At 35.7% G+C, this 15,601-nt stretch overlaps 1 protein-coding gene across 16 annotated transcripts in view; it reads right to left on the bottom strand.

Moving 5' to 3' along the window:
• Nucleotides 1-15,601, bottom strand: part of PPP1R9A (protein phosphatase 1 regulatory subunit 9A) — a 429,978-nt gene that overhangs the window by 18,156 nt on the left and 396,221 nt on the right. For 7 of the 16 annotated variants that reach the window (XM_037836700.1, XM_037836701.1, XM_037836711.1 and 4 more), the window contains 5 exons: nt 12,804-12,961; nt 12,004-12,304; nt 11,803-11,859; nt 7,364-7,451; nt 7,182-7,265 (listed from right to left, as the gene is read on the bottom strand). In XM_037836700.1, coding sequence (XP_037692628.1) covers nt 7,182-7,265; nt 7,364-7,451; nt 11,803-11,859; nt 12,004-12,304; nt 12,804-12,961 — 688 coding nt within the window. The remainder of the gene's footprint in view (nt 1-7,181; nt 7,266-7,363; nt 7,452-11,802; nt 11,860-12,003; nt 12,305-12,803; nt 12,962-15,601) is intronic. The other 9 variants (XM_037836712.1, XM_037836704.1, XM_037836706.1 and 6 more) reach the window with 4 other exon arrangements.

Genomic DNA, 15,601 nt, shown 5'->3' with positions numbered 1-15,601 from the left:
ACGTGAATTATAGTGTATGTTCAAGGATGTGTGCAGCTAACTCTCATATGTTCAGAAGACAGAGAAATAGATGATGGATGATAGGGAGGGAGGGAGGGAGGGAGGGAAAGAAATAGTGATGTGACAGCATGTTAAAGTTGATTGAGCTATCGGGGGAGGGGGGTCAGGGTATGATGGAATTCTGTGTATGGGGCTAGTATTATTTTTGCAACTATTCATGTAACTTTGAATTTATTTAAAAAAAAATCCACCTCCACACCCTTTTTAAAAACAGGCAGGGAATATGAATATTGCATCCTAATTGTTGTCATTCTAATACCTTATTTTGAAAGGTCTTTGGTAATCCCAGATCCTGGCGAGGCAACATTTAAAACAAAATCTGAAGAACACATCTAGTTAAAACTCTTTCATACAATTCTCACTGCCAAGAAAATATTAGAGACAATAATTCCATATGGATTTGTATATTTAGCACCGAGGACAGGTTCTGAGGCCACCATGGTGAGTGAGATCATGGAAGTGTAGCCTTTACACACCAAGAGAGTGGACAGAATGGTGGAGAAAGTGAATAGATGCAGTGAAAGTCCACTTCTAAGGAGACATACATCTGCAAACCACCAGATCCTGGGGTTCAGAAGAGCATTTTCCAGTTCTTCATGAGGCCTAGCTGCGCCCCCGCTGAGGCTGTATGCTGTGCTTGCCTCATTTCTTTTTGTATCCTGACTTTAAAACTCCATGAACTGATGTAACCTCTATGTGTTTCCCAGTATAATTAAATAAAAAAAAGTGGCATGCTTTATCTGCTTAGATGTGGACTGTACAACATTCTTCTTTTGAAAAAGGAAATTCTCTATTACTTTAAAATTACAGACCTATCAGCCTACCAGATATTCTTCCTAAAATAATATGTCAATTTCCTTCTGGATAAATCGGGCCTACAAAAGGAGCAGGGAGTTATTCTATTACTGACCTTTCTTATCGTCTATTTTACTTTATGGAGAAATCTGTTAGGAATAACAAAATTTATTCTTTTCTTCTTTCCTTCCCTCTCTTTCTTTTTCTCTTTCTTTCTTTTTTTCCTCCCTTCCTCCCGTCCTTCTTTCCCTTCTTATTGGCCTTTTTGACTCTGAAGGCAGGTTATCGGCTAAGCTGCATCTGCTCCATATAGACCCTTCATGATTCCCTTGAAAAACCAAGATTGATAGAAATGAAGTCTTAATTGATCAAAATAGGTATGTGTTTGGTATTTCTTTCACTTTCTTTTTTAGCTTGTACACTAATGGATTGCTATCATTTTTGGAAAAAAATAGAACCACAAAGTCACTACTATAACCTTGATACTTTATTGTTCGGAACTGGGAGAATTAATGGCTTCAAATTAAGTCTTTGTAATCCAAAGTTGTCATATTTTGGAGAGCTGAGCTCTGGCATTTCAATGGTTTATAGTTAACAGTGCTTTAGAGCAATTAATTCATTTATATACATCTTGAAACCAGTTTCTCTGGGAGACAGGGCGTGTGGGGAGCACCCCCATGTTGTTTTTGTTTGTTTGTTTGTTTAGCTGCTTTAATTTTGAGAACAAGGTGTGTGAATTATTCATGAAAATATCACTAAGAGTTCAGGAACAGCCAGAATGGAAAAAGCATGAAAAGAATATAGAATTCAAAAAGTAAAAGAGGTTAATTGAAGAAAGTTAGCTGTAGCCAGAGGAAGGGATGTGGACTTTGATTTACCCAAAACAGATAAAGTAGTTCTGTAAGGTTCTACTGTCTACCAAGGATACTTAACATTGTAAAGCCAGACCTATCTGAAGGGGACTTGGAGAGTCTATTGTCTAATGGCTTTGAAAAACACTGGCATCCAAATGTGGCTCAGGGCCAGTTGTCCTGGACATACCCTGCTCCCAGATCCTGAGTTCTGGTCTAAATCTCTGATGAATAATCAATTCAGCTCATCTGAGCTGGTCACTATAAATTGTTCAAACTTAACTTGAGATGGTAAAACTTTTCCTTTAATAGGTCTTCCCAACACTGGGAGGGTTTAAAATGAAATAGCAAGATGATATGTAAATCAAATCCATTCTACCAAAACATAAATTTAGGTTTAGGAATAATAAATATATTGTTTAAGGGTTTACAAAAATTTGTACTAACAGAAATCTGAGAAATCTCTGTATTGATTTTATCTTAAAATATTTAACTGATTTTAGATATGTGTTTTTAAGGTATAAAATAATTTAACCACCTAAATAAGAGTACTGGGCTGTTTAGAGTCACTATATTTATAATTTTAACTTATTAGGTTTATGAAAGTTTTTTTTAAGTAAGCAAAAATGTTTGCTTGTTAGGAATCTAAGTTTATCAGGTTTCAAGTGCTTAAAAAGAGACTTGAATATATTAAATTTATCAACACACCTAAAAATGGGATCAAATCTGCTCTACTAAGGCCAAGTTAACACTATTCAAAGGACTCCATGAAAGTGATTGTTTTTATTTTACATAAAATAAAACAATCAAGATTTGTAATTTGAATTGAAACTCTTAAAAAAAAAAGTAGGTTTTAAAATTTGAGACTTTAATAATACCACACAGGGTAGGTACTCAGCTTTGCTGAGTTTTTGTCATCATTGTTTATGGTTACCTAGTTGCTTGGAAATATTTGCTTTGTAACATTTGCTTTAAATCTTTTCTAGGCTCAAGTTACTCTGATGTTCCCTAACGTCCATTTCTTGTTTATTATTATTATTTTTTTTTAGGAAAATCTTGGCTCCTCTCTGGGGTGCCTCTCTGGGCCAGGTTTAGGCAAAGGTGAGGTGTTTTTCTATTCATGCACATGTGTTCTTTCATCATGCTCATATAGGGGTGAATTTCCACCCCAGCTGAGATGACTGTTCAGTAGAGATCCTGCTCTTACTCAGCAACAAGGCATAGCTGCCCTCCAGGTACTTGTCACTCCTGCACCTTGATTTATCGAAGCATTTTTGAGAGAAGTAACATCCATGAAGGACTGCCTGAACTATAAATTCATACAGTCCATTCATTCTTCAAGAAGATGTGAAAAATCATCCTTGGACAAGACTGTCAATAAAATATGAATGGAGAAGATTTTCATTTACATCCCTTCCATCAGAATTGTTTAAATGTTAATAATGATAATGATAGCACTTTACATTTACTAAGAACTTACAACATACTTAAATTTCACTCTCATAGTCCTCCCCAAACCCCATGAGGTATGTATATACCTCCATTTTACAGATGATGAAACTGAGGCACAGAGATATTAAGTACTTTGCCCCAGATGACAAGTGGCAGTGCTAGGATTTGAACCAAGCAGTCCCATACTATAGCCTGGCTCTCAGTGGCATTCACTCAGGGCCACTGTTATACTTACTATGAAGATATTGTTGAAGATGAATTTTAAGTACCAATCTTACTTACTTTTTGCTTTACCTTATTTTCTCCCCATCCAGTTTACTTTTTCAAAAAAAATTATACTTTGTATCATATGTACTTTCATATATAAACACATTTATTCTTGAAAAAAGAGTAGTAGAAATAAATAATAGAGCAAAAAAGGATTTGTAGACCAGTTGAATAATAAGTTAGAAATCAAAAGAGGATTTTTTTCTATTTTTCATAATCACATAGATCAGCAGTGTCCAATAGAAATATAATGTGAACCACATGTGTAAACTTAAATTTTTAGCAGCCACATTAAAGACTATAAAAAAGAGGTGAAATCAATTTTAACAATATATTTTATTCTACCCCAAATATCTGAAATATTATCATTTCAACATGTAATCAATATTACACAATTATTGAGATATTTTCTATTCTTTTTTTTTTATCCTAAGTCTTTGAAATGTAGTGGATTCTCCTACAGCACATCTCAATATATATTAGTGACATTTCAAGTGCTCAATAGCCACATCTGACTAGAGGCTACCATACTGGACAGTACACATAGATATGAGTGGGAAAATAGAGCCCATATAGTCTTAGTTCAACCTTATTATTTTAGGAAACCAAGGTCCAAGAAATTCTGAGACTTACCTATGGCAAAGTCAGGACTAATACCTTGTATTTCAGCTCAGCACACTTTTATGGTGAATAATGAAGTGCAAATCCACTTCCACAAAGGAGAGCCATCTCCCTTCATCACATTTTCCCCCATACCACCATTCAGGGTCCTCCTCAGATGCACATATCTGCCCACAGGACTTTCCATTCAGTGACTAAACCAGAAGCTTTTCCCACAAAACTCCAAAGTACATGCTCTACTGACACTGGTGGCTACTCACTAACTCTAGGAATTAGGATAGTCTTTTATTTCATTATTTGGTGTGCTATTTAAGGGATGAACAAGCTCTGGTAACTAAATGTTTACTGAATTTGTTATCCACTACCCTGCCTGTCTAAATCAGAATGTTAACTGAACACACAGTTGTAAAAGAAAATCAAATCATACTTCTTAGTATAGTTTCTTTATTATAATTTTTTTAGCCTTGTCTACTTTCTTATCTGTCTCATGCTGGTCATGTATCTGAGTCATGTCTCCAATTTGGAGCACAACATATGTTAAACTCTTTAAACTTGTGGTAAATTCTTTACTCTTTGAAGAAGAAAAAAACTAAAACCAAGTTTAGCAAGTGTCTTGCCTCTTTAAAGTGGAATAGCCTCAGGCCATAACTGACTGAATGACCGCATCAGATTTTAACAACCTACTAAGAATTGGATAAAAAGCCTAAGAGATAAGATTACCAACTCAAACATGAATCATAACCTTCCTACTTCCAGGAAAGCCTCCTGGGGTGGGGAGTTTATTCTGTGTTCTTCACCACAATTGCAGCATTGGAGACAGTGGTGCTTATCACCCACCTACCTTCAGGGACCCTGTAAAACCAACTCAATTGCATTAAGCCCCTACTGGGTAGTAATTCTGTTCTTCCTGGAATATGTTTTACAATGTGCTGGGCCCAATATCAATCTAATAGGAGAAAAGTTGACATTAGATTTGATTAGTGTTAACCAATTACTCTGATAGCTCAAAAAATTATTTTAGAAAATGTCCCTATTCTTCCCTTGTTCTCCTTCTACTATTTCAATGTCATGAATTCCTTTCAGTCTTGCCAAAATCCTACTGTAATTACAAAAATACTTATAAAATTATGATTCTAATCAAAACCTATTTTATAGCATTTATACATGGGAAATGCTGCAGTTTTTGACTATTGGAACAGAGGGACTCCAGATTTAATACTTTAAAAATATAAAACTGTCTAGGCAATGAGCTAGAAGCCTGGCTCCTGGTTCAAAAGTTGGCACCAGCTGTGGTAAAGCAGTGTGCTAATATTGGCTCACCCTTGATTACCCGTGGTTTTGCCTATAGTAAGGTGAGAACTCACCAACAGAATCAAGATTAAATTTTCACCTGGAATTTATAGGAGGAGATGATAAACTCTGAGTATGACAACTGAAATTCACTCAAACGTCTCCCACCTGTGGTTACATGCCTTTTAGGGCAGAACTTCTAAGGGGAGAAGTAGTGACTTCCTCTGAAACCCAGGGACCATTAAAGGCAGTGTCCCTTTAGAAGTATCCAAATTTCTCTTCCATTGTGCATTTTTGGATCTCTCTCTTCCTTAAAATGGTTTTATTATGTTTTATTTTTTCTGAGCATATTTGATAATTTTCTATTCTAAATTTTAAGGTGCAAAGCAGCCTGTTTAAAATTTTTACTCCCAAACCACACAAATTTAAAAGGTCTTTGACTTGCATGTGACCCCAATTTACCATTATTTCTCCTGAGACTGTTGTCCTCAATATCAAAAGAGTTTTCTCTCCTTTATTCATTGTACAACAGACTAATAAAAGTAATTAATTTGGGAATTCACTCTTCTTGTCCCTTAACCCCTTCTCCTGGAATCCTCAGTTGAAGATACAATTTCCTCATCAAGGAGTATGCCCGAAAAGAGAAAAAGGAGAAAAGGAAACAGCATGGGGCAGCCTATAGACTGGGTAAGTGGTCTCCATATAATTTTATCATCTTCTTTTCTTAACATTTTGTCTGCTTCTTCCTTAATTTGATATAATAGTGATGAATCCCAAATTTCATCCAGAAATTTAAAGGTCATTAGATCCATAAATAACTAGAGGTGACATGCTGTGTTGGAAAGAGATCTAGTCAGTAGGCAAAAGCCCCAGCTTGACATTATTGCCTGTTGCATAACCCTGGACAAATCAATTAAATTCTATGAAGGTTAAGTTTTTCACCAATAAAGTAAGGTCCCATCACCTGCCCTCTCAATGAAGTGATATATGTAAAAGTTCTTTGTAACTTGCAAATAATGTAATAATAACAAATTATCTCTATTATTATTTTTAAATACTTCCTATATGCCAGGTACCATTTAAGTGCTTTACATGAAAACTTTTTTAATCCTCACAATGACATTATGAGGTAAATACAATTATTGTCCTTATTTTATATATGAGAAAAAAAGAGGTACAGAGAGTTAAATAACTTGTTCAAAATTTAAAAAGGCAGTAAATTGGAGGGCTATATTTCACTCAGCAGCAGGATTCTAGAGCCTATGATTTACTGTCTCCCTATACAAATTTAAGTTTAAAAATTATGTAATCTCAGAATAAAATTGAGAAAATTTGACAACATGCTGTACAAAACTCACTTATCTCTAGGACAGTCTTTATTGTAAAGTAACCATGGTCATATTGTTGCAAAATCAATTCAATGGCCAAGTCCAGCAAGAGACAGTGGTCACTCTTACATGCATGTGGAAAGGACAGTCTTGAAAGCGAACAAGGTACTTACGAGAAAAATGATCCTTTCAGATTTAACAAAAAGGGAAGGCACAAAGCACTGATAGCCAAGTAAAAAATCCTGAAATATGTCTAAAGTATCACATAAATATGCCATTTTTAGGTAAACAATTATTGAAACTATTAAAGTGACCATAATTCTGCAGTTTAGGACCAATGAATATGCTCAAGGCCAGATGTGGGCTATAACGAAAAGGGATTTTGTGCAATTTTTCTTTCAACTCTAGGTATATCACTTCAGCTCAAAGATACTGACCATAGAATTTGGTTAACATGGAAGGGGACCAGAAAGTTTGGTATAAAAATAAATTTGTATTTTTAATCACCCATCCATACCTGCTACCTGGAGAAAACCTATTGGCTTCTTTTTCCTTTTCTTTCCATTTCTTTTCCTTGCTGGAATTTTTTTGCAAATGTGTCCTATAATGACAGCATACAGTCAGAAAGGGGAAGTTGAAATTTTGTCTGTTAATTTTCCTTTTACAGAGGGCTTGCTTTTCATATCATAAAGTGCTTACCCCAGATCCACAAACTTCTGCTTAACTTGTCCTCCTTGCACCACCAATGAACTGGATGATCTTAGTGATTTGGGAACTTTGGCACCATCTAAGGTATACACATACGTGAAAAGACCAATTACTATATTTTTTTTAAACCATGAATCAAAAATTGGTACATCTCTGAATCTAAGGGGTTTGTGTAAGTTCCTAACCATAAAAGAAAATAATGAATGCCTTTTTATAAGATGCAGGAAACACAGCTATGTTGAGGAATACTCAGTTAAGACAGCAGAGGTCCTGTTGGACAGAGGCCTAATATTCATCGCAGAGTCTTTGCTTCAATCATATTGGAATGGACAAGATAAGCAAGAATAAACAATATCAAACCATCCCTTGCATTCAAAGCAGGGACCAAAATGGTTTTCTTTCTGTTCCTTCTCTGGCTCCAACTCTTTGATTTGAATGCTTAGGCTCTGTCCTCCGTGTTTTTCTTGCCTTTGGGTTTCGGTGCCTTCTGACAGGAACCCAGTCTACTTCCCTTATATCTTCAAAGTTCAGTACAGAATGTCACTCCTGAAAGTCTGAGAGATACAGGGAGAAAATGAGAATAGAAGCTTTCCCTTTTGGAATACCTTGATAATGGTGTGAGGCCAGTCCTGGGACAGAAGAGGGCAGAATTTTAACTGAAATGCAATTAGATGTTCATTATTTATCCAGTTGTAATGGATAAATTATCCATTACAGTTTCCTCCGAGGCCCCTCACAAATGAGAACCATGATGGTTTGTGAATATAGTCTTGAGGGGACTTAAAAAACAACCCATTCCAATTATAGTAACCAGAGTATTATCTTGAGGATGGTAATCAAATGCAGCTGTAACTTCATTATCTATGCAGTAACGTCACTGACCAAAAGTAATGGTTTATTACTTAAAAAAATCTAGATAAGTGGCAATCAATGACTGAGACATTTTCATGGTTTATTTAACAATGTTAAATGGAAGGAAATATTATTCTAGATCAGGAGTTGGCAAACTTTTTCTGGAAAGGGCCAGATAGTAAATGTTTTAGGCTTGTGGGCCATATGGTGTCTATTCTAACTACTCAACTCCACCATTGTAGTGTGGAAGTGGACAGAATGTAACTAAATGTGGGTGGCTGTGCTCCATTAAGACTTTATTTACAAAAACAAGGCAGGGGTGAGTTTGGCTTGATGACTCCTGTTTTAGAAGACCTGCAATCTTATTAATTCAAAGAAGAAACTTAATGAACACCTATTATATGTCATACCCTTGTTTGGGACCAGGATACAAAGATTAATAAAATGAATGAGAAAACCTTGATTCAAGTAGTTTACTCATCATCATACACAAGGTGATAGAGGCAGAAGCAACAGTGTGAAAAATTCTGTGGGATTAGAGAGAGGAGAATAATTCACTCTGCCTGGAAATGGGGTGGATGTGGCTAAGGCTTCATGAAAGGATTTGAGGTTTAAGCTGGTCTTTGAAGAAAGATCAGGATTTGCCTGGAGTGGAGTATTCAGTGATAGTGTGAACATAAGGTCAGTCTGTACCTGTGAATGTGTTTGAATCCCATGCCATTTCCTTTACTGATGAACCAATGAGTCATAAGAATCACACTTACAAGCTTACATAGATAAAGAAAAAAAAAACTGACAAGGAAATCAGGTTAACTCTACCTAACTTCTGCTGAGTCCAGGTCTGAATAGTGGATTAGTTCCACATAGCAAGGAACTCAAGGATTTTACAAAATGTGATTCTGCAAATTGGATTCTGAACAACAAAGCCATATTCCACTCTATTATCTATGACACATCAGTCTCTGCAATGTTATATCAAAGGAACATGGGATTTCCCTAAAGTTTGAAGGCTATTGAGGTCCTTTCCTTAGGAAATAGGTAGGGGAAGACTTTGAAGGACATGAGAGAGTTGTAATAAAGGTAATGCTGCAGAGAAACAGGGCAATTCATCAGTAAGCTCAATCTAATAAGAGTATTCTGTTTATACATCCAAGTAACTTTAATTTTATGCTCACTGAACAACTTTCTGAATGTATAAACCTCCCAACCAGGAGAGAGAAAAGTAAATGAATGAATTATGGTTATTACGTCAGCTGTATCTTCCAAAGTAAATCAGGAAATTAGTATTCTGGTTTAAAAATTAGTGTTTTCTGAGATCAAACAGCATGATCAGGCAATGTGAGCTTGAATAAATATGGGTGAATTTTTGGATTTCTGGAATTAGAAAACTGAGGACCAGATCTTTGACCCCTCAAGGCTGCACTATCTGCCAAAAAGAACCTCTGAGAGTCAAATGGTGGATAGGTCTCCCTCTTTGACAGTTTTCAAGGAGGAACAGTATTTTAGAGTGGAAGGCAATAAAGTATAGGGCCTTCCCAGTTGATGTTCATCATGGCTATGGGATGTCAGGGAGGCAAGGCCTGTCAACAAACAAACAAACAAACTAAAAAAAAAAAACAACAGCAGGGGTGGGGAAGAGAGAGAGGGGCAAATATACAATAGACTCTAGTCTGAAAACTCCTTGAGAACAGGGGTGGAATCCTGTTTATCACCATATATTCAGCCTTTAGCACAATGCCTGATGTGGAGAAGGAACTTAATAATCATTTAATGAATACATGAGGAAATTAATTAGTATCAAATGAATATGGAAGGTATAGAAAACTCTCCAAGGACAGAAACTTTTATCAAGGGAAGGAAAGAATGTAAGGCTTCAGTGTCTACTTTCATCTGGACATGGTTAGTATGTAACAATGGCCACTACACTATTAACTGACTATTTACAAAATTAGTACTTCCTAAAAGCACTTGCTACTGCCTTGGTACCCAGAAGCATGATCAGTCCAGGAAAACTGAAAATGGGAAAGCCCAGTTACTTGGTCTCTGGAGAAGAAACTACCCCACTCACCCCCTACCAATCTTATGGTCCTTCTTTCTATCCATGGGAAAGTAACCAGAGAAGAGGCAGTAGCAAACAAAGGAGGATGGAATTCTCTCAGCTACCACTACATTACTGTTAAAAGAACTGCAAAACCCAATTCATATCCATGAACTACTCCTCCAAGGTGACAGGAAACATCTCCTGATTTCAAATAAATTAGAAGAAAATGGCAGAGAGAAATAAATCCAGACAAGATTTCGCCATTTTTGGAAATCTCTGGGTCAGAATTCATGTCTGAGTGATCCACTCTCTGACTGTAATGTAATTTTTTCTGTTGCTCCATCATGTCTGATAGACTCAAACAGTGGGTCACAAAGTAATAACATATAGCTCCAAAGTATATGTTTCTGTTGTTTTACCTTCTTATGGACCAATCGGGTTCTACAAAACATTTTTGCATAGATTAAGATAGATGGATTATCACAAATATATTTCCACACAAGTACTAATTTCATTTAATTAGTGAGAGTTTTTGAAGTCTTCAATTCTTTTGAAATCATGTCAAAATCACAGTGCAAATCCTTCACCAACTTGACGACCACTTCTGATGAACTAGGAAGTCTGACATACATTCTCTTGCCTCCACTGGTATTTTGAACTCCCTAAATACTTAATTTTTACCTCAAAATGGTTTCTAGAAGATCCGTGCTTAATCTATGGAAGATAATTTCAGCAATTGACAGGCTCAGGAATGGAAATCAATAGGAAAATATCAGGAATAAAGCTATGATGCTCACCAAAAGTTACAAAATAATTTGAACATCCAGAGTGAACTGTATTTCTATATTTACAATGTATCTTTGGATAATTAGAATTTCTGATCTGGCACAGATAATTGACATATGGACCTTCCAAACCTGTACTGATGCACAGTTATATCTGCAATGTATGAGCGTGTCCCATAGCATAACTGAGGGTGTTGGAATTCTTTAAAAGTTTTGGCAATCTGGTATGTGTTTTTATGTCATTTCAGATGTAAAAAATATTATTATTTATAACCAAATATATTTGGTTACATTAAAGGAGTAGATCAGATGTGGTAGGAAGAGACTGAACCTATTCTTTTTACATCTCTGCATTCTTTGTCTTGCTTAAACAAGAATTTATTACTTCTATAAATTGCAACATACAATTAAAAAGACAAAAGTCTATTGACACTGCTATGAAACTTCTGATATTGATTCCAGTAGCCTATTTTCAAATTTGAGTAAACTCTGTTCATAATTTTTATCATAGTTTTTTCTATCATTTTCTTTGTAATAGAAATTCTTATTGTGAAAATTTCTTCTAACTAAAAACCAATTAATGGTTTAAGGCCTACACCATTTTGATCTTCATATTCTTTTTCTTTTTCTATAAGACTGTGTTAGTGATTACTGAAACTCTGAGTTGCTATACTGTGAAATATCTAGAAGGCCCTCTGTAGAATTTTCTTCAATAGTAAACTTATGGAGAGCTGAGAGATAAAAATACTAACCTGGTATGAAACCTATAAAAAATGGGAGTGGGGACAAGGAGAGGTGGTTTCTCTTATCTGACAACATAAAAGGAAAGCTACGTTAGTTATTAATTATGAGAAGAAAATGACTTATAGTTATGAGAAAAAGCTATTTTTTTTACATTGCACAAATTGAGCAGTTAGCCAAAGTAAAAGCAAAAACAAAAAATTTAACAATACCTTTTTCTTGTAATATTTCCTTGGTGGTAGCTGGATGGTTGCAAGCAGATTCTTCCATATTGTGATCAGATTTTGAAGGAGAGGAGAGTGAAGTGTCTCCCCAAATAGAGGAGAAAGGCCCCCTTTCAGGGTGCAGTGGTCCTTCTTGAAATTCAGCTATGTGGTCAGATGAGAAAGGTGCACTGCTAGCCACAGGGGTGAGGGGTGGTGTACCAGAATCTGACTCTGGAGAAGAAGTTCTCAAACCCTTGGGCAGAAGTGATTTAGGAATATGCAAGTGGTTATAGAAACTGTTTGAAGGCTGTTGGTATAAGAGATTATAAAGGAAATTATACCACTGAGAATCAATTCCACATAATATTCAGTTTGAAAAACGTCTGACCTTTTTTAGTGAAACCCCCTGAAAACCAATATTTGCTTATTGGTTTAGAGATGAGAATGCATAGCACACAACAACTCACCATATTACTATAGTAGCTAACACAGATACCTAAACATGGAAATAATTGTAGAGTCATTACTTCTCACTTGGTAAAAGAAACAGCTAAATATCCAAAACACCATCATGAAATATGACAATATGGATAATACTCTTGGTTAGTTCACTGAATGAGCAAGAAAACAATTTGAACTACAACAATATATCAAGTTGAGTGATTAAGAATTCAGTAGACAAAGAAGTAAACTTTTCCAGCTATTTCCAACTAGGGTATAGAATCTGTTCCTACAGTCTTCAATAAGCTGTAGGAACAGTGACACAGCCCAATCCTGCAGGTCAGAAAACAGTCAAAAGTGCTCACCTTTCGCTCTAGACTGTCCTCCCCATCTGTTGAACTGACACTGTCATAGAGTCTTGTCCTAGAGGGCCTCTGACGTTTGTTCTTCACAGAGAGCTGGGCTCGAGTTTTCAGTGCTTTTGAATCCAGCCGCTCTGTTTCTGGGATTGCTTCATTCAAGTCTAAGAAAAAAATATTGCAAAATGATCAGTGAGAGAAATCTTTGGAGAAGATTGACAAAGAGACCACAGATGCTGATAACAAAATATCAAGGTTATCAATAACACCAGGCAAAAACTAAGTGACAACTATGACAGCCTGTTCGATATGCCACAGGTAACAAAGAATCAGTGGGATTTTGGAGAAAAAGTACAAAGTCTAAACGAAGAAACAAACACTAAAGAAAACCAATGCAACAACAAAAATTTAACATGCAAAAATACAAGAGCATAAAACCTCCCTATGGCATAATTATAAAAAGCACTGATTTGTATTCATTTATTTCTGTGTATGTTTGTTTGAGTGTTGATGAACAAAGATAGAAGGGGAAGGTGTATCAAGAATTTGAGATCTTAAAAACCTACAGAAGTTAGGTTGCAAGGTCAAGTGTAGGTAACAGAAGGTGACCATCAGTATAAATACTAGTGCATTTGTGTTAATTTTTCCTAAAGCAAAATTTACTAATAACCTGTAAGGATGGTACTATTTTGGTCTTAATATATATTTTTCAAACTAACAGAGCTTCTGAAAATCTAGCTTGTTACTCTTTGAACCCTTTAGAAAGACCACTGACTGAATAATTTATCGCAACAGCTGAGGAAATAAAAATACTAAACAAGGTCAGGCTACTAATTTACTAGTATTATGGATGGGGTAGGATAAGCATTTCCTCTTCTTTCATTAACTTCTAACTTTACATTTCAAGTTATTTCTATGTGGCTGGCTGTCTCATTTCTTTTTCTGTAAACCACCTCTCCCTACCTGAAACTACTCTGATTTTTCAGAGGAAACTGTTTAAGTTGTTAAATAAAAGACTAAAAGAGACAAAGAAGAGAAACACAGTAAAATCGAACACAAAGAAAATGAATTACTAAAGTCTACTGAGAGAGAGCCCAGTGTAGTCCTCTCTTGTCTAGCTCTTGCCGTCTTCAGTCTTGCTACCCAGACTCGAAACCAGAACCCAAAAGTTGTCTGGGGAAAACTGAATGCTACTACGCCTTGCATCAGCATAGTAATGACTCCTTAGAAATAAAGTAGTTTGATCATTGATTGTATTTTATCTTTTCAGGGCAGAAGTCATTAAATCAAATCACAATGTTCAAGGAATTAACATTTAGGTCCTTCTGGATTTAAATTAAAGCAAGTAACTAAGTTGCAGAAAATTAACATGTTCTGGTTTTTGTGGAGTAAAACAATTTCCTACAATATCATTATCTCAACGAATTCTTTGGCACAGTATTATTCTGCAGGTATGCTCTGAATACTTTACATTGTAAAGTCCAAACAAGGAAGCCCTTCAGGTTTTTCATCTCACTTATGAAACTTAGCCTTTGGCATATTGTGAGATGGCTGTAACACACACACACACATACACACAAACATTAAACATTTTTTCCTTCAGGAGATGCATCTATTGAATGTCAGTATTCACAGAAGGTTTTAAATAGTCACTTCTATACCTGAAAGAAGAGCGAATATTCAGAAAAGTCAGACAATTGAGGTATATATAAAGGACAACTAAATATTTTCTTATTAGTACTTTCTTTACTTTTTACATGTCAATGGAGAAAAATAACGTCTTTGATCACTAGATTTCTCCTTCCAATAAAAATCTAAATTTGCACTAAGAGATCATTAGTTGTGATAATTGGAAGAAAGTCAACATTATAAACTCCTGTTTACATATAACACATTGGAAACTCCACATAGATGGAAGCAACAATATAATTAGAAGTAGTGCAGTACATGCACGTTTTATATTTAAACTATCTCATATTTGGATTGCATGCTCCAGAATATAAAGCACCTGTCACATATGCCATCTCATTTGTTCCTCACAACAGCCCTATGAGACAGACCAATCAAGTATGTTTTTTTTCTCCTAAAGCTCAAAGAACTTGAATAATAGCTCACCCTTTTCTGCAAACTAGTTGGTAAACTGACTTGAGTAATCTTGTCTTTTGACTGCCAGGTTACCACTCTATCCATTTCAATTTTAGCTGGTGTTGCCATTTGAGTTCAGTGTTTTAGGTTATAAAATCATATATGGATGTGAACAGTCTTGGAAATTTACTTCTCCAACAGGCTACATGTGAAATATCATCATTAATCTTCCACATGTACATGCATTAGAGAAGATGGAAAAAAAGACATGTTGAATAACATAGAACAAATTGCTTTACAGATGATTTCTTGTCTTGTGGTTTAACAGCTTTGGCTACTCAGTGACAAATAACCCAAGGAAGAAGCTTGTGCCACTTTTGTAAATGCAGTCCTCTTTGCAATAGAAGCATGATCCTTGAGGACAGACTATCATCCAGCACCCAGGATTGCAGTAACTATTTTATTTATCACTAGGTACTGAACAAACAGAAAGTGAGGGAGAATGAGAACTAATTATTAATAAGGAGTTGAGTGCAGAGAATTTATTCTGGGACTCCTGGCTCCATCACCATTCAGTAATTTCCTTGGGGCTGATGTCAGTCAACCCCCCCCCCAAAACAATTTGGTATATTTGCTTTAATGTAAGCTAGCATTAACAATGTGCAAATGCTTGTGTGCACAGATGAAATTACATGTATTAAAGATAAAGGTAGGAACTG

Source organism: Choloepus didactylus, chromosome 5, assembly GCF_015220235.1.
Source record: "Choloepus didactylus isolate mChoDid1 chromosome 5, mChoDid1.pri, whole genome shotgun sequence".
Taxonomy (NCBI): Eukaryota; Metazoa; Chordata; class Mammalia; order Pilosa; family Megalonychidae; genus Choloepus; species Choloepus didactylus.
Note: the sequence above shows the minus strand (reverse complement) of the source record. Positions and strands in the feature narration are given on the sequence as shown.